The 18,429-nt window shown below is 38.6% G+C and overlaps 2 protein-coding genes and 2 pseudogenes across 3 annotated transcripts in view; 1 reads left to right on the top strand and 3 right to left on the bottom strand.

Annotated features, from left to right (window-relative positions):
- The window catches only part of LOC106936027 (SH2 domain-containing protein 3C), a 61,175-nt gene that overhangs the window by 18,837 nt on the left and 23,909 nt on the right, over positions 1 to 18,429 (top strand). For both annotated transcript variants that reach the window (XM_015016802.1, XM_015016803.1), the window contains 4 exons: positions 1,286 to 1,325; positions 2,765 to 2,893; positions 5,348 to 5,715; positions 6,586 to 6,674. In XM_015016802.1, coding sequence (XP_014872288.1) covers positions 1,286 to 1,325; positions 2,765 to 2,893; positions 5,348 to 5,715; positions 6,586 to 6,674 — 626 coding nt within the window. The remainder of the gene's footprint in view (positions 1 to 1,285; positions 1,326 to 2,764; positions 2,894 to 5,347; positions 5,716 to 6,585; positions 6,675 to 18,429) is intronic.
- Positions 8,007 to 18,429, bottom strand: part of LOC106936029 (UDP-glucuronosyltransferase 2B31 pseudogene) — an 18,529-nt pseudogene continuing 8,106 nt past the window's right edge.
- Positions 12,340 to 18,429, bottom strand: part of LOC106936028 (UDP-glucuronosyltransferase 2A1-like) — a 14,209-nt gene continuing 8,119 nt past the window's right edge. Inside the window, exon 2 of the mRNA XM_015016804.1 lies at positions 12,340 to 14,462. Within this exon, the coding sequence (XP_014872290.1) occupies positions 12,880 to 14,460 (1,581 nt within the window). The 5' untranslated portion in view covers positions 14,461 to 14,462 and the 3' untranslated portion in view covers positions 12,340 to 12,879. The remainder of the gene's footprint in view (positions 14,463 to 18,429) is intronic.
- The window catches only part of LOC106936030 (UDP-glucuronosyltransferase 2A2 pseudogene), an 11,357-nt pseudogene continuing 8,115 nt past the window's right edge, over positions 15,188 to 18,429 (bottom strand).

The raw sequence follows: 18,429 nt of genomic DNA, 5'->3' as shown, positions 1-18,429 counted from the left end.
CAGCTCTGATTGGCTCAGCAATGTAACGTGATCCTCTGCAGCAGCTCTGATTGGCTCAGCAATGTAACGTGATCCTCTGCAGCAACTGATGGCAAAGCGGGGCGTCATCACAACTTTACACAGTGTGTCTTTACCTCCACGGCAGAGGCTCCGCTGAACCCCTGAGACCGACTCACCGAACACCTGGGGTTCGATTGAACCGAGGTTAAGAATCACTGTTCTAATGGTTAAATAACATAAATAACAGATTAAAAACAATATATTTGTTGTTGATTTATGTCTATTTATGTTAGACTAGCAGCAAAAAATATTTTTGAATTGAAAATGTTGCTTCTTCAGTCAGACTTTTACCATACATTTTTCTTCTGCTGCCTGTCCAATAGAATGAGCTGGAAACGGTTAAATGACATTAATTGGAATATTCTTACTAGAATTTGCAAGCATGTGGGCCACAAGGCTACAGCCAGTTTGGTGCTCTACCCAGCACAGAAAATTTCTACTAATGCAAATTACAGGACATTACCAGGTAGTTCTTTGCATGAATTGATGCATGGATTAATTTGTCCCCTGAACTGTAACTCCATGTTTTTCCCCTAAAAATTACTATTACTTTCTAATTTTTAAATACTTGAATATTGTTTATATTTATAAAAATCCCAAAACTCATCTGATTAGGGCCTATGAGTTTTATATAAAGTGCAAATCAAAACACACATTAAAAAAAGTCTTTGGGCCTCTGCTTCTCAGATGAATTGGACTAGTTTTTCTGCAAACTTGGTTGAGGTTCTCTTTTTTGCAACTTAGTGCAATGTATACAACCTTAAACTGAACTTCCTGTTTGCTTTTATTAAACTGGTGTAAAAAAAAGAGGTGAGAGTATCAACCTGAGCTCTTAGACAGAAAACTCCTTCCTGTCTCTTCAGGGTAAAAAAAAGAAAAAGAAAGAGAGAAAGCAGTCTAATTTGCTATTTAGCAGAAATGTGTAGAATTTTCTGGAAATATTTTCAGACAAGTGAATGTTGTTCCTTTATTCTGATATTCACATACATTGTTTGGTAAATACTTCATCCAGCATTTAGTCAAATGAGAATGCATCGACAGAGTTCAATTGATACCAAACTGGGAACCAAATCATGTCTACTTTGGGTTTTCATTCCTTCTGAGCGTTAATCTCTGAGTGTAAATATTTTTTAGCATCCACCCATAATAATAACAACCCAGTTTCATCCAGTTCAAATTATTTCACATTGCAGGGAAATAATTGTTGTTTCTTTCTGTTTTCCAGGTTCAAAAAAGTGACAGATTGCAGTGGAGAATATGTCAAAGTGAGTTTCTCTGAAATAACTTTTCTCCTCTTTCAGAACTCTTTCCATTCTTTTTTGTCAACTTCTGCTTTTATAACACTTCCCTTTTTCTGCCATGTAAGCTTTCTCTGTTAAAGAAAAAATATTTAGAGAAGATAATGCAGTTCCCACCTCACAGAGCAATCCTCCCCACTCAGCTCCTCCAGACTAGCGGCAGCAGCAATTAGCAAACACCTGGTTGAACTGTGAGTTAGCTCAGCTCATCATACAAACTACTTGTCATTGCAACACTTTTAAGAACAATTTTAAACAGCATCATTGATGAGCATTGTTGTGATGATGTGCTGAAAGTGGAGTGCCTGAAAGAGCAGGAGCTCCTTAAAGAGACAGAGACCCAATTTCAAGGTGTCAAAATGCAAAATTATTTGGTTGTGCTGTAAAATGACACTATATGCCTGGGAAACACTCGATACTGCCTCCTTAACAGACACTCAAACTTAAAATAGGATGATATTTTAAGTTGATATTGTTAAACACACACAATTAATATGGGTATTTCTACAATTATTAAGACTTTCTGTTAATTTCCTTTCATTTTAGATACTGGATTTATGCCTAACTCAAAAAATGGGGGTCTGCCACATTAGAGCAGGGCTTGGTCCCATAAGGCCTATCAATTGTGATAGGTCCTGAATAGCAATATAAACAAGACTACACACACATACACATGCACACACACAGAGGGTAATTTCCATCCATTTCTTATTAATTTCTATAGCCTAACACAGAGAATCAGTACATGACTAATTCTAAACCAGTTCACACCTTATTCCTGTAACCTCTGATGTTGGTCTTCACAGTATAGAATTTTGTCAGAAAAATGGTCCTTACATTGTAGTAAATACAAAGTTCCCCCCACCCCCACACACAAACCCACACTTGTGTTTTGTTTTGAAACGGTCCTGGCCTGGTTCCCAGCATCTCCCGGTTCAGAGGCAGGAACCACCGGGTCCGGGCCGAGGGGTGGGACGTGTCAGGCTGAACCATTCCCAGCTCATCCTCAGCATAAACTCCTCATATACAGTAGCTTCTTTAGTGCCTTTCATTTGTATAAAGACATGACGGACAAAAGCTGCTGAGTGATGACCCTGTTTCACAATGCCATTGCCAGGGCAACGAGGCCAAGACTCCAATGTCCCTGGTCTTGCTTTGGGCCTTTGGTGCCACTACTGTGGATGTCAGTGTGAGAATGCCAGAGATGTCCGTCCGTCCTTCCTCCCTCTCTCTTTCCCAACTGTCTGTTCTATAGTAAAAGAAATGAAAGCAGGGAAGGCGGCCGTTTGACTGCAGAGGAGATGCTGCAAACCAGCCATTCTTCTCACAGCTCAGCTTCTCGTCTTTTGGGTTTCGGTCTGAGTCCTGGAGTTGTGTCTAATTCTGCACCTGTGATGCCTTTTAAGTTCTCCAAGGAGAAGTTCTGGTTGGAGCCGCCGTCAGAAAAACTGAGGAAGCAGCTGGAGGAGGAACTGAGGCTGAGCGGCACCAACCTGAAGAGCCACGCCTGGTACCACGGCCCGATACCCTGGGAGGTTTGTTCCGACTGCATGAAAATATTTACATCACCGTTACACAGAGAATGTTTTATCTTTAAAATGAGAACTAGAGCTCACACTGGAAGGATTTTTCATCTAAAGGAAATATCTCAGTGCATTTGAAATAAGACAAAACTAACTTACAACTTTTCAGTGAGAAATAAGAGCTTGTTTTAAGTCAGTAATTCATGTCTATTAAAAGTACTAGTTCTACTGGCAGATTGTTTCACTTTTTTTATCAATATTAAGGGATTTTATACTTGAAAAATCTCCAATTTCTTGCTGAAAAATTACTTATAAACTAATTTTGTCTTATTTCAAGTATCCAAAGATATTTGTACTAGAAACTCCACCAAAATTACTTGGTAAAATTTTGTGTTTTTGCAGTGTAGATGTTAGTTTTTAAAGAAGGGAAATACTTTCTTCCTGTTTTTGTCGTGAAAAAGTTATGAAAATAAATAAAAACACCCACATCAAACAAAATGTGGTCCTTATAATCTTCCAAGGGCAGGAAAACACAGTTTCTACTGAACTAAACCAACATGTAGACAAACTTGTGGGATCACCTTTAACACCGTAACTCTTAGCAGTCATTTACTCTCTGAATTTATCAATGTCACGTCAGAAATTTCCCCTTGTTCATCTCTCTTAAGATCCCACCACAACATTTTGTTTGAACCATGTTCAGGTTAGGACTTTAACTAGGTCATTTCAACAACTTGTTTTTTCTTCAGCCATTCTATTGTGGATTTGTATTTGGGATTTTTCTCCTGATATAATTTCGGTTTGGTTTTCTCCACACTTACTGCTGTGCGTTGTTGGAAAACATCTCCACTTTTGCTTCATCCTTTCAAAGGATTTTCTTTTGACCCAAATCATCACACCTCCACCACCATGCATGACGGTTACTAGACCTGCAGAGCTGTTTACTTTTTGGTGACCTATAAACATACATTTTGAAACTGAAAAAGGTTCAGATAATTTCACATGGCTCTAAATTTGTTAGCAAACACCTTTGCTACCCACAAACTATCGTCTGACCCAGTGCGGCTAAAACATCCTATTTAAAAGACCAAAGTTGCATTTCAGGCTTGTGGGAAATCAGGAAATTACAACTTAACCTCTGATTTAGTGCAGAATTCACATAAAAGCTTCAAATTAATATTAAGGTAAAAGTGGATTTTTTTTAAACTCCACGTCTTTTAAAAAGTACAGCAACTGAAACGGATCGCCTCTTCTAAGGGAAACAGAACTCCAGTCTGTAAATACTGTACGTCGGCATGTTTAAGTGATGAAGTATTGCCTGATGGTATTGTGTTTTTTGTGCTGGCATGTCATGCAGCAACACTCCTCTGCTGTTGATCGATGTGTCTTATGCTACATTCACACAGCAGGTTTTGTTCCTCAATTCAGATTTTTCTGCCATGGAAAAGTCAGACATGAGTCGCAAAGCATCCAGATGTGTTGATTAGCCTATTATGGCTCAAAAATACAAATTTGTTCATTTTATCTTAATAAAACAAATCGAATTCCAGATTGGCCATATGGAGGAAACAGTTTATATTGACACCAGTAATGCAGCGGTTTGACCACAAGAGGGAGAACTGTCCACATCTAAATCAAAGTTAAGAGTCAAAACTGTCTGTAAGGCTTAAAATGGTATTATAATAATGATAATAAATCTGATTTGCTGCTTTTGACGCAGGAAATTGAATCTTTATTTTAATTGTAAAGGAAATATCCTCTTTTCTTACACAAATTCCTCCTATATAATTTAATTTGCTCCATGATGGAGTGCTGCTCAGCGACCTCAGGGAGAGCTCTGCTCAGTTCAAACTGAGATTTTTCCGACAATGAATAGAAGAACATGTTTACAGTGTACACCATGTTATGTGACACTGTGACCATAGGAGGCGCTGTTGCTATGGTATGCCAAAAACTTTTATGTTTTTGCACAACCTTTGTTTTTATGTACCACTTATAGAAAATATGAAAAATTTTTCTACATGTCATCACACTGTAACTTATATAAAAAACATTAAATACTTAACTAGTAGAGTTTCACAGTGTGGTCACAATATCTGATAAGAGCAATCATATTGTGTGACCATCTATATTTCCATAGCAGTCATAATATTAGTGGTCGGATGTGATGTTTTATTCTTTGTCTTTGTCTTTATTTTAACTTTGGGTTTGTTTTCCCCCCTGCAAGCTTTACATTTTTGATGTAGCTTAGTGTTAAAACACAACAGTGCCTCCTATGGTCACTATATACGGTGGTTACAGAATAAGCTGTAAGTACCTGCTTAGCAAACATGAGAATTAAAGAATGATCTTCCAAGAGTGAGCAGAAAAACCACCTCAGAAAGTACGTTACTATATATCTGATGAGACGAAACACCTGAAACCTCCACTGATTCTCTGCTTTGGACGGATTAAATGTCTCTGCAGGTGTCAGAGAGTTTGGTGGTGAATGAAGGTGATTTCCTCCTCAGAGACTCCCTGTCCAGTCAGGGCGGCTTTGTCCTCACCTGCCGCTGGGAACAGGAAGCCCTTCACTTCCCCATCAGGAAGACGGTGGTCCAGTCCGGAGAAACGTACAGCCGGGCCCAGTACAGCCTGGAAGGAGAGGCCTTTGACTCGGTCCCGGCCCTCGTTCACTTCTATGTGGGCAGCCAGGCGGCTCTGACGCTGTGGAGCAGAGCTCAGATTAACCGGCCGGTGAACAGGAAGCTGCCGCTCAGCTTCCTGGAAACGGCCTTCAGCGCATCGTCCAGCCAGAGAGACCTGAAGGGAGGGGAGCGGGTCTGTCCAATCAGGTGGAGGACCACTTTGTTTTATTCTTAGACTTTCTGTTCTTTTGCTGCATTCGTGCAGATTTATGTGACTTTCATGAAAGAGGTTTGAAGTGAGAAATTATAAAACCTGTAGAAGTGAAGAGCTAGAGCACAAAATCTGGTCTGTAGGTCACAATACGTTAATCAAGAATACAGAAATGTGTATCTCAGATAAATCTGAGCTGTGCTGATCTGTGACACACCTGTGTTGGATGTATTAAGACCTGATGATTCAAGTCTGATGTTAATGCTCCATAAACATACGGAGTACCGTTCGTAAAGTTACACTGGCAAAAGTTTACTGCAGTAATTTGTTTTATTTAGCCTGACATGAGAAAAAACAAATGGGAATTAATTTGATTCATTTTTTTGAAAAGGCATTGCTTTAATCTAAATTTAATTGAAATAGCAAGCTAAATATTTAGCTTACAGACAAAAGATTTAACTTGTTACTTAAATGTTTAGCTTCAAATTAAATATGTACTTGGCAAATTAAATATTATTTGAAGCTAATTATGTTGCTAGCAAAGTCAATATTTACTGTGAAGCTAAATATTTAATTATCAAGTTTATTATTTAACTTGGTGACTAGATATTTAGTTTAAAATAACATTTAGCTCATGTAAATACTTAGTTTGAGGCTAATATTTAGTTAGCAGAATGATTGTGATCAGAGCTGAATGAGCCAGGGTGCATGGTCATGTCTGCAGTCTGAGCAGAGCCATTATTTGTTTTAGCTTCATTTCATTTGACTTTGGATTACAAAGAAAAATTAAGAACAATAAGAAACTCAAACCGTTTTCCTTTCACTGTTTGCTGCTGTTTGATCTCCGTCATCCCGTCTCCTCACAGCCCGTCCTCCGTTCAACACGGTTCTGGATCTGACTGGAAACACGACAGCCGGGCGCTGAATCCTGCTGCACATCCTCCTCACAGTCACAGTGAGTTCCTACATTTTCTTTTTGTTTGTTTCCATCCTCTGATGCCGTATTTATTATGTTACCTCTGAAAATTAAAGGAGGTTTTTTCCAACAACAAAAAGATTAAAGCCAAAAATAGATCATATTTTGATAGTTTTCTCTTTCTTTTGTTATTCTCGGCACTTTTGTTTAAACTTGCTACTGATTAAAATTAAAATTGTAAGAAGAAAATTCATTCTCTCCATAACTAGACTTGGACACCCCTAATTTAAGTCGCTAATGTTAACTCTGTAACTCTAAGCCTGGTTTAAAATGGCTATTTTATTTATTTATTTAGTGATTTAATAATAAACTTGGATATGTCACAAAGAGTAGAAAGAATGCTGATAATTCACAAAATTGATACAACTGTTGTTTGCTCTGTGGCCTGCAGGTGTCACTAGTGAAGCTATGTAATCCAGATTTTAATTCTTGGTTTAGCGTTTAAAGCTGAGATCTTCTGCTGTTGTCAATCAGTTTGTTCAAATATAAATACATATATTTGTAATCATATGCCATAAAAGCAATTGCTAAAATGAGATTGAATAATTATAAAGCAAGATGTTTGCTTTAATGATAATTGTTATGATTGAATTTTTTTCTTTTAGACTTTATTAAATCAAACTCATACTTCATTAATTCATACATTAACAGGAACATTTTGTTACTGCAGAAAATAAAAAAACACATGTCAGGTTCATTTCTTCATGCAGTTTCTATTGAATAACAAAAATTCTTCAAAAACATTCATAATTACCTTAAACATGTCACTTTATTACCACTCCTGCAAACTTCAGGCAATTTTTCCTCTAATTAACCAATAAATTATAAATACAACACCATCTTCCAATAACACCTTTGATTATTCCTGTCATGTAAAACTACCATGTTTTACTTACTTATACAAATTTATATATCAAAATGGCATCTGATGTAGAGCTTCTCTCTTCTTCAATATTAATTTGAAGCTTTTATGTGAATTCTGCACTAAATCAGAGGTTAAGTTGTAATTTCCCCATTTCCCACAAGCCTGAAAAGCATCTTTGGTCTTTCAAATGGGATGTTTTAGCCGCACTGGGTCAGACGATAGTTTGTGGGTAGCAAAGGTGTTTGCTAACAAATATAGAGCCATGTGAAATTATCTGAACCTTTTTCAGTTTCAAAATGTATATCTATAGGTCACCAAAAAGTAAACAGCTCTGCAGGTCTAGTAACCGTCATGCATGGTGGTGGAGGTGTGATGATTTGGGTCAAAAGAAAATCCTTTGAAAGGATGAAGCAAAAGTGGAGATGTTTTCCAACAACGCACAGCAGTAAGCAGTAGAAATTAGAATATAAATTATAAATATTATAAATGCAGAAACATAATTTATATAGGCAGACTTTAGAGAAATGTAGCTTCAACAGAAATCTGTGGTTTTACCATCTTTTCTTTCTGTGACTGAAGAAATTTAGATTGATTAAAAACTTATACTCTGATTGTCCTAAAATAATGATTAAACTAATTTAGGTCAGCCCACTCAGCTACACAATCCTATTTGTTTTCATGTACTTCAATCTTTTTGTTGTGATGAAGTGCATGTAAAGATGTTTATGGTCATGAAAATTATTCCTTTTTGGCTTTGCTTGGATGAAATACTCTCCTCCATAAACACTTGACTACAGAAATAAGAACAGTTAAGAGTAGCAGAAAAATTACCAACAGGAAAGCCAAAACATCAACAGAGTGGTACTGGATGGTGGACATCTTGTAGGACTCAGTCCTCAGATGGGCCGCTCCTTTGTGCCTCATGACAAACTCGATCCAGAACATGGCTCGGTCCAGAGGTTTCATGGGCTGATCCCTGTGGAGGCTGGACAGCTCCTTCATCTTCTCTCTGTATGAAGGCTCATAGAGAACCTCCTTCAGAGCCTCCAAGAAGATGTCTTTATTTAGTTCTGCAATGTCCAGGACTTTGGCAATCCCTCTTGATGCCATCCTGAAGAAGTTGTCTTGTTGATCGAACATGAGTGGCAAGCCAACCAAGGGAATGCCATGATAGATGGCCTCTTGCATTCCATTGGTGCCTCCATGAGCCACAAACACTTTGGTTTTGGGATGACCAAGGAGGTCATTTTGGGGTAACCAGTCCAAGATTAGGGTATTGTTGCCAAGGGAGGATGGCTTCTTTCCTTTGTGCCTCCAGATCACCTTCTGGGGAAGCTCAGCAAAAGCAGCAGCAATGTCCTCAGCCATGTCGTCAGGGAGTTTTTCTACCAATGTCCCTAGTGTCATCACAATGACACCATGTTCTCCAGAACTCTGTACAAACTCCTCCAGTTGTTTGGGGAGAGGTTTGGAGGGTTTGCACTGGAATCCTGACATGTAGATGATGTTTGGCATTGTTGGTCGTGGAAACTCAAAGGTGAAGTCGTTTCTCATCAGCCAGATGTCGGCTGATTGGAACAACTCCATGTAATGTACGTCTTTGCCAAAGTGACGATGGACAAAGGGTTTGTAGTTTGGTTCCACAACGTACCAAATTTGGAAACATGTAAAGATGTAGTAGAGGAAGTTCTTGACCCTCTGCATAAAGGTCATCTTATCAGTCACCTCTGATCCTGGTACAGGGATGTAGGAGAGAGGGGAAGGTGTAATAGCTTGATGCCCCTCTCCCTGAATCGTCCATCTGACATTATAGACAAGTGGAAGACCCAAACGGTGACCCAGAAGAACTCCTCCACCAATTGCCGGATCAGTAAGAACCAAATCATATTTGGCATCACGGAGGTTCTGCATTAGTGCTTTATCCTCAAACATATTTTCAACCATTTGAAGCACTTGCTTACCCATTTGGTAAAAGGTTTGCAATAGATCATACTCCAGGGAAATGCGAGACCAAACTGAAGAACCATGACGTCTCATGTTTATTGTCTTCATGACATACGACCCAAAGTTCTGCCTGTCGAATCCAGCTGGTGAATTTATGGTGATGGCCTTGTAGTGAGGGGAGTCAGGCTTGATGTACCAGGCGTCTGAAGGTCGCAGCACTGTGACTTCATGGCCTCTGTTGTGAAGCTCTTCGATGATGACGTTCATGTTCACCCAGTGGCTTCCATCAACTGGGAACACCAAGACTTTCCCTCCATTTACCAGGGATGACGAGCAGACCAAGACTGCCAGGGTCAACAGGGTCAGTCGGGTCATCTCTGAAAGAGATCCCGATGGGAGATGCAAAGGTGTTAGCATTGACCATCATAACAAAGGACTTCCACCAACATGAGAGCACTTGTGTATGAGGAACTGAGTTGTCTAATATCAACTTTTGTAAGTATAAGCAACCTTCTAAGGTATGAATGACTTGTAATGGATTAGAATCTACAGCTGTAGTCTAAATAATGCAATTCTTTTTATTTGCTTCCATGAATTTTAACCTTTTTGCAACTAACACAAAACATCCAAACTGCAAAGATGCCGTCATGTAATTTAAACTGCAATGAGTTTCATTGTTTTCTAACGTTTGTAAGCTCCTTTAAATGCTTTCCAGCCTTCACGCAATGCACTATTTTAACTTGATGCTGGAGGGATTTGTACTGTTTTGGCTATGAAAGTAGTTTGCATGTTGCAGAATTCTTGACCCTACGTGGTGCTATGAAAAAGTATTTTCCACCTCAATGATTTCTTCTGTTAAATGCATTTTGATCATCACATACTATTTCTAATTATATTTATTATGGAAAAAGCTACTCAAACCAACCTGCCTGTGTGGAAAATTGGAATTGCCCCTTCTGCCAAATAATGAATTAATTGTGACTAAATTGATTGTTTATTTTAGCTTCACCTGATTACTGCTATATCTGCAGAATCTTGGAAAAACTTCAATAGAATATCTCTGACATGAAGTAGGCAAAGAGAGTTCAATGAACATCACATTGTGCCAAGAGTAGTGAGAAAATGGTAATTGTCATTTATAAGTCTGGAAATGGTTACAAAGTTATTTCTAAGGGCATGTTCACACCAGTTTTGTTTAGTCCACTTTAATCCAACTCAAATTTGTTTGCCTAGAAAGTTTGGTTCACCTCTGGAAGCATAATTGAACTCTGATGCGCACCTAAATAGTGAATTCTGGCTCACCGACAAACCTTGGTCTCAGTTTGGTTTAAGTGAACTCTGGTGCAGTTTGAATGCATATGTGAACACCAAGTGTACTGGAGTCTGCTCCAAAAGCAGGAAGCAGACTATAGCACAGGGCATTCTGGGTAAATTCAACCAAAATATACACATGAGACTGGTGCTAATTAGAAAAATGGCTCATAGTTGTTTACCAAAGACATAAAAAAAATCCTACAACTGCTAAAATCTGACACCACTCCATTTTTGTTTACATTTTGTGAAGAAGAAAGTTGTGCTCAGTGTTTTCTTCAGAGGTTTTCATATTATTTCCTTCAGTGGGTTTTGGTGCAGCGCCCCTACAGGTGAGAGGGTGAACAGGTAGCTCAAAGGGTATGGTTCGTTTGACATGGCGCAACATGAAAGCGAACCACAGCAGCTAAAATGTAACACATGTTGCAATTTTGGACCCCAGTTGAACTGAGTCTATCAAGTTCTCTGGAGACTTTAGGGAACCACAGTGAAGAGCCTTCCTAGGAGAGGCCAACCTACCAAAATTACTCCAAGAGCTCATCAGTGACTCAGCCAGTAGGTCACAGAAGAAAATCACATAAAAGCTTCAGAGTCAAAACTGACATTTTGACTTAAACTTACAAAGGTATTTTATGCTGTAAAGTATAAAAGCCTGGCTAAATTAAAACAGAAAGTCAAAGATGTAAGTGTTCAATTCAACTTATCACAGACACTTAATGGGACTTACTCCTGCAAAGGGTGGAACAACCAATTACGATCAGGGTCAAATACATTTGTACACATGGTCAGGTTGGTTTAGATTGCTTTTTCTCCTTTATAAATGAAATCTTCATTTGAAGGTATTGTAAATATTTCTGATCTAACTAATAACAGAGATAATCTGAGTAAATATAAATATGGCACAAACAGGAAAAACCTAGAAGAGCGAGTTGTTATTGGAACTGTAAATCAGTGTTCATTGAGATGTGTTGTACCGCATGCAACTTTTTTTGGGATTAGAAGCAATGTTTTTATAAAAAATCATCTAATCAGAGGTGTGTACTGTTGAATTACATTTACTGCATTACTTTTGCTTGAATATGAAAAATCTTTGGCTAGCTGACTCACCTCTGCATCTTAATAGAGGCTTTTACTGCAGCATTGCTTTGATTGATACACTGAAGAGTTATCCTGACTAAAATTTGGTATCAAACTAAAATGTTAACACCTAGTAGACACTGATAAATATTATTATATTTGTCAACTGAACATGTAAATGCTGGGTTCTAGGCAGGCATATACATTCAGTTTTGGAGGCTTGGATAGACTTGGGACAAGCTGGGATGTGAGTTTGCAAGAGTTCACTGTGTTTTTCTGCTATCAACATTGTAGAAATTTCAAATGGTAAATGAGATGCTAGGAAGAAAATTCACATAATAAGAGGAAAATTAAAAAGTAAAATTGCTATTTTACTTTTTAATCTTACCTTGTTGCATACACCAGGTGTATGCAACAAGGTTGATATCACTATTTTCAGCCACCATGCAATTTTTGTTTCGTACCTTTATTTTTGATAACATAAGTACTTACACACATTTTTGAACATAAGACAAAAAATCCCAAAGTTTTGAGGTCAGTTTAAAGGTAAAAGATAAAAAGGAGTTACAGAGAACTGTTAACATAGAATCTGGATGTTCATCAGTTTATGAAAGAGTCTTCTAGCTTAGTTTAATTTCTGAAATTATATCAACAATCTCAACTGATTTACATGTTACACATTGGTTTATAAAAAGAGAAAGCTACATCATACTCACAAATACTACGTTTTAAGATGAAAACATAAACATGTTTCATACAAAAAGATCCATTTCACAAAACTTGACCAAAGAACTAAGCAATTCTGCAAAGTGAAGTAAATAACCACAAACAATAGAAGATTATGACATTTCTAGAAAAAAGCAGTTTAATGTTGGACATTAGACCTGCATTTAACTTGATATTTCCATTAAAGTTTTTTGTAAACATAAGGCAGTCAGTTGGATAAGATAAGCAACAACAAAACTTGGATGTGTAAGGTCAAATTAATTATTCCTTTTTGGCCTTGACTCTGTTGAGTACTCTAGTCCAGAAACACTTGACTACAGAAATAAGAACAGTTAAGAGCAGCAGAAAAATTACCAACAGAAGTACCAAACCATCAACAGAGTGGTACTGGATGGTGGACATCTTGTAGGACTCAGTCCTCAGATGGGCCGCTCCTTTGTGCCTCATGACAAACTCGATCCAGAACATGGCTCGGTCCAGAGGTTTCATGGGCTGATCCCTGTGGAGGCTGGACAGCTCCTTCATCTTCTCTCTGTATGAAGGCTCATAGAGAACCTCCTTCAGAGCCTCCAAGAAGATGTCTTTATTTACAGTTCCATAGTCCAGGACTTTGGCCACCCCTCTTGATGCCATCCTAAAGAAGTTGTCTGGTTGATCGAACATGAGTGGCAAGCCAACCAAGGGAATGCCATGATAGATGGCCTCTTGCAATCCATTGGTGCCTCCATGAGCCACAAACACTTTGGTTTTGGGATGACCAAGAAGGTCATTTTGGGGTAACCAGTCCAAGATTAGGGTGTTGTTGCCAAGGGAGGATGGCTTCTTTCCTTTGTGCCTCCAGATCACCTTCTGGGGAAGCTCAGCAAAAGCAGCAGCAATTTCTTCAGTGATGTCGTCAGGGAGTTTTTCTACCAATGTCCCTAGTGTCATCACAATGACACCATGTTCTCCAGACCTCTGTACAATCTCCTCCAGTTGTTTGGGGAGAGGTTTGGAGGGTTTGCACTGGAATCCTGACATGTAGACGATGTTTGGCATTGTTGGTCGTGGAAACTCAAAGGTGAAGTCGTTTCTCATCAGCCAGATGTCGGCTGATTGGAACAACTCCATGTAATGTACGTCTCTGCTAAAGTGACGATGGACAAATTCTGGGTACAGTGGTTCCACAACGTACCAAAATTGGATACATGTCACAATATAAATGAGGAAGTTTTTGATCCTTTGAATGAATGTCATCCTATCAGTCAACTCGGATCCTGGTATAGGGATGTATGAGAGTGGGGAGGGTGCAATTGTAAAATGCCCCTCAACCTGAATCGTCCATCTGACATTAAAGACAAGTGGAAGACCCAAACGGTAACCCAAAAAAACACCCCCTCCAAATGCAGGATCTGTAAGAACCAGATCAAATTTAGCATCATGGAGACTCTGCATTAATGCTTTATCTTCAAAAATCACCTCTGTCATTTGAAGGACCTGCTCATGCATGAGGTATGACTGTGATAGTAGGCTGGAAACTATAGAAAGGTGAGTCCTAAATGAAGATCCCTCTCGCCGTAACTCCAGTGTTCTGTTCACAAATAACCCAAAGCTTTTCTCACTAAAACCAGATGAGGAATTTACAGTAATGGCCTTGTAGTGAAGGGAGTCTGGTTTGATGTGCCAAGAGTCAAAAGGTCGCAGCACTGTGACTTCATGGCCTCTGGCGTGAAGCTCTTCGATGATGATGTTCATGTTGACCCAGTGGCTCCCATCAACTGGGAACACCAAGACTTTTCCTCCATTTACCAGGGATGACGAGCAGAGCAAGACTGCCAGGGTCAGCAGGGTCAGTCGGGTCATCTCTGAAAGAGATCCCGATGAGAGACACAGAGGTGTTAGACCTGACCCTACTAACCAAGCACTGCTGTTAGGTAAACCAATCAACATACAAACGTTTGGACGTAAAACATTTTGATGTTGGATGCTGTCATCTTTTTTTTTTTGATAATGGGCAGTCCTAGTGCGAGGTGAGGGACAAAATCCATACCTGTCAGAGCAATTTATTCTGGTTCCTGGAACATGGATTCATTTATAACCATACTAACAAGAGTTGGCAACTAATCTATAGGTACAGCTGTCCACAGTAGATTTTTGCAACTATTTGTTTTAGTTAATTGGGAGCTGGGAACCAAAGTCAATAATATCAACAATTACATGTGAGATATTAAGATTTTAGAGATTTTTTGTTTGACATTTTTGAGGCAATGATGGCTACAGGGGCACTTCAGCTTTTAAAGGTGCTTTTCATGTTTATGTCTACAAGGCATATTCTGAATTGATGTTGATCTGTAGAGATCAGTAACCATATAATAAAGTTTTTGGAAACAACTTGCACTAAACTAGGAATGAACAAAAGAGAGTTTTTTGTTTGTTTTATGTATATTTTAGCAAATTGGCAGCCGTGCTTTTGGAAAAGATTTCAGATTTTGTGGCTTCCAGATATTGTGGAAGTTCACCTGTTTAAGTGGTCAGTCGATACATTGTGTTTTCTACAAGATAAATGTAACTAATGCGACAACTCACTCAGTATGTTTATCCATTTGTTTAATTGACTTACAGTGAAAAATAATTTCTCATTTTCACATATTTAATTCAGTGGTTTAGAATAATCATAAACAAGCAAAACACTAACAACATTCAGAAATAAGAAATTTCCCTACTCAAAAACATGGTGCTCATCAAAGTTTTTCAGTTATGCACAGTTTTAGATGTACTTTACAAGACGGCATGTGACAAAAAGACTGAGGACTTGGCATCATTTTGACATTTCTTAATCTCATTAGTAAGTTGATTAATACATTACTGGAAATTTTGTACTTTAAGACACTGAAATCTAACATGTATGTTAAACAACTGCACTGTTTGAAATACATTTGTTTCAGTTTGAAAACATTTTCATTATTCTTTTTTAGCTTTACTGCTATAAAACACTCTCTTCCAGAGAAATTTGACTGTTAAAATAAAAACAGTAAAGAGTAGCAGAACTACTGTCAGTAGGAAAGCAAAAACATCAATAGAGTGGTACTGGATGGTGGACATCTTGTAGGACTCAGTCCTCAGATGGGCCGCTCCTTTGTGCCTCATGACAAACTCGATCCAGAACATGGCTCGGTCCAGAGGTTTCATGGGCTGATCCCTGTGGAGGCTGGACAGCTCCTTCATCTTCTCTCTGTATGAAGGCTCATAGAGAACCTCCTTCAGAGCCTCCAAGAAGATGTCTTTATTTACAGTTCCATAGTCCAGGACTTTGGCCACTCCTCTTGATGCCATCCTAAAGAAGTTGTCTTGTTGATCGAACATGAGTGGCAAGCCAACCAAGGGAACGCCATGATAGATGGCCTCTTGCATTCCATTGGTGCCTCCATGAGCCACAAACACTTTGGTTTTGGGATGACCAAGGAGGTCATTTTGGGGTAACCAGTCCAAGATTAGGGTATTGTTGCCAAGGGAGGATGGCTTCTTTCCTTTGTGCCTCCAGATCACCTTCTGGGGAAGCTCAGCAAAAGCAGCAGCAATGTCCTCAGCCATGTTGTCAGGGAGTTTTTCTACCAATGTCCCCAGTGTCATCACAATGACACCATGTTCTCCAGAACTCTGTACAAACTCCTCCAGTTGTTTGGGGAGAGGTTTGGAGGGTTTGCACTGGAATCCTGACATGTAGACGATGTTTGGCATTGTTGGTCGTGGAAACTCAAAGGTGAAGTCGTTTCTCATCAGCCAGATGTCGGCTGATTGGAACAACTCCATGTAATGTACGTCTTTGCCAAAGTGACGATGGACAAAGGGTTTGTAGTTTGGATCTGCGATGTACCAAATTTGGAGGTTTAAGAAGAAATAATACATTACATTTTGGACCCTCTGGATGAATGTCATTCTATCAGATAGTTCTGACCCAGGTACCGGGATATAAGACAGTGGAGAAGGTGCAATTGCGTAATGCCCTTCACCCTGAATCGTCCATCTGACGTTAAAAACAAGAGGGAGACCCAAACGGTGACCCAGAAGAACACCTCCACCAGTTCCAGGGTCAGTTAGAACCAGGTCATATTTGGCATCACGGAGACTCTGCATCAGCTGATTATTTTCAAAAATATTTTCAACCATCTGAAGTCCTTGCTTATGCATCTCATAAAACTGTGTCATGACATCATACTCTAGAGATATCCGAGTCCAGAAAGAAGCACCATGGCGCCTCATGTTTAGAGTTCTTGTTACATATAGCTCAAAGTTTTCTTTCTCAAAACCTGCAGAAGTGTTAATGGTGATGGCCTTGTAGTGAGGGGAGTCTGGCTTGATGTACCAGGCGTCTGATGGTCGCACCACGGTGACTTCATGGCCTCTGGCGTGAAGCTCTTCTATGATGACGTTCATGTTGACCCAGTGACTTCCATCCAAAGGGAAGACCAAGACTTTCCCTCCATTTACCACGAATGGCAACACTGCCAAGGTCAGCAGGGTCAGTAGGTACATCTCAGAAATACTTTCTGATGGGAGATACAGAGACATTAGATCGGACCCTCCTAACAAAGGACTTATGATAAAAGTAATCCTTAAAACATGAGAGACAGTGTCCTCTACATTAAGCTAATGGACGTATGCAACAACGAACAGTCTTCCTACATCCTGAACTAACCAGAGTTTTTGATGAGTCTTTTGGTTCGGTGTATACTCCAAAGGTCTGTGCTGCTTAAATTTGGTTTCAGACGAAAATGCCAACATCCAGTGGGCACAGGTAATACTATTTACTCAAAAAAGACAAGAAACAAGGAGTAAAATAACAAAAAATGACAACATTTTAAGAATTATTCTCTTCACTCGGCTATTTATTTAAATGTAAATGTATTGTCACAATTCTTGCAGAGCCTTTGAAGCATTATGGGGCACGTTAATATTTAAGAAGACTTAAATTTCAGATTTGTGGGAGTTAATTTAAGTTTATATTCAGTTGTTTATAAGAGGCAAACATCACATATAGTATTAAAGAGTTAGACTACATAAATGATTTGGGATAAACAAATGAAACTGTTCTGTAGAACCATTTTCAAGATATAAAGATATTCACCAGTTTTCATGTAAGTACTACTACTTGCGGCTTTTTGCTTTTATTGGTCCTCCGCATATATACATGGCAACTTGATGAAATCAAGCTTAAAATTAACTCAAAGTTGATTATTTCATAGAGCAGCCATTTAATGTTTTTTTGCATTCTAAATTATATGCATTAATATTCGGGCAACACTTGTACACTTACACAAATCTTTAAATTTGAGATGGAGATGTGATGAATGTATAAACACTTAAATATGAATTCAAGCACCATCTTTATAGTTACTCAGGTCAAACAGTGAAGTGAACATCCCACATGATGTTCCCCAAAATATAAATATGTAGAATTATTAGTTTTTGATGGAAATTTAAAAAAAATACTTATTTAATTGATGAATCACACACTATAAAACAAGTCAACATTTACAGGTTTTATTTGTCATTTTTGGATACAGTAGTTAGAAATATTTGGAAACACATGAACAAGTGTTCTGCTTAAAACTGAGAAGCAGCATTTAAGTTTTTACATTTAAAATCAAGATTTTAATTTGTCTTTGCAAAATTTTCTGCTGCAGCAATTTAATCAATTTTTAGTTTACATTCGACTGCATACTCTTGGCCATAAAAAACGTACTGCGGAAATAAGAACAGTAAAGAGCAGCAGAATAATTACTAACAGGAATGCCAAAACATCAACAGAGTGGTATTGGATCATGGACATCT

This window comes from Poecilia latipinna, unplaced genomic scaffold (genome assembly GCF_001443285.1).
Source record: "Poecilia latipinna isolate Pla-1442-1.1 unplaced genomic scaffold, P_latipinna-1.0 Scaffold2064, whole genome shotgun sequence".
NCBI lineage: Eukaryota > Metazoa > Chordata > Actinopteri > Cyprinodontiformes > Poeciliidae > Poecilia > Poecilia latipinna.
The sequence above is the reverse complement of the archived record's forward strand: the minus strand, read 5'-3'. Positions and strand labels throughout refer to the sequence as shown.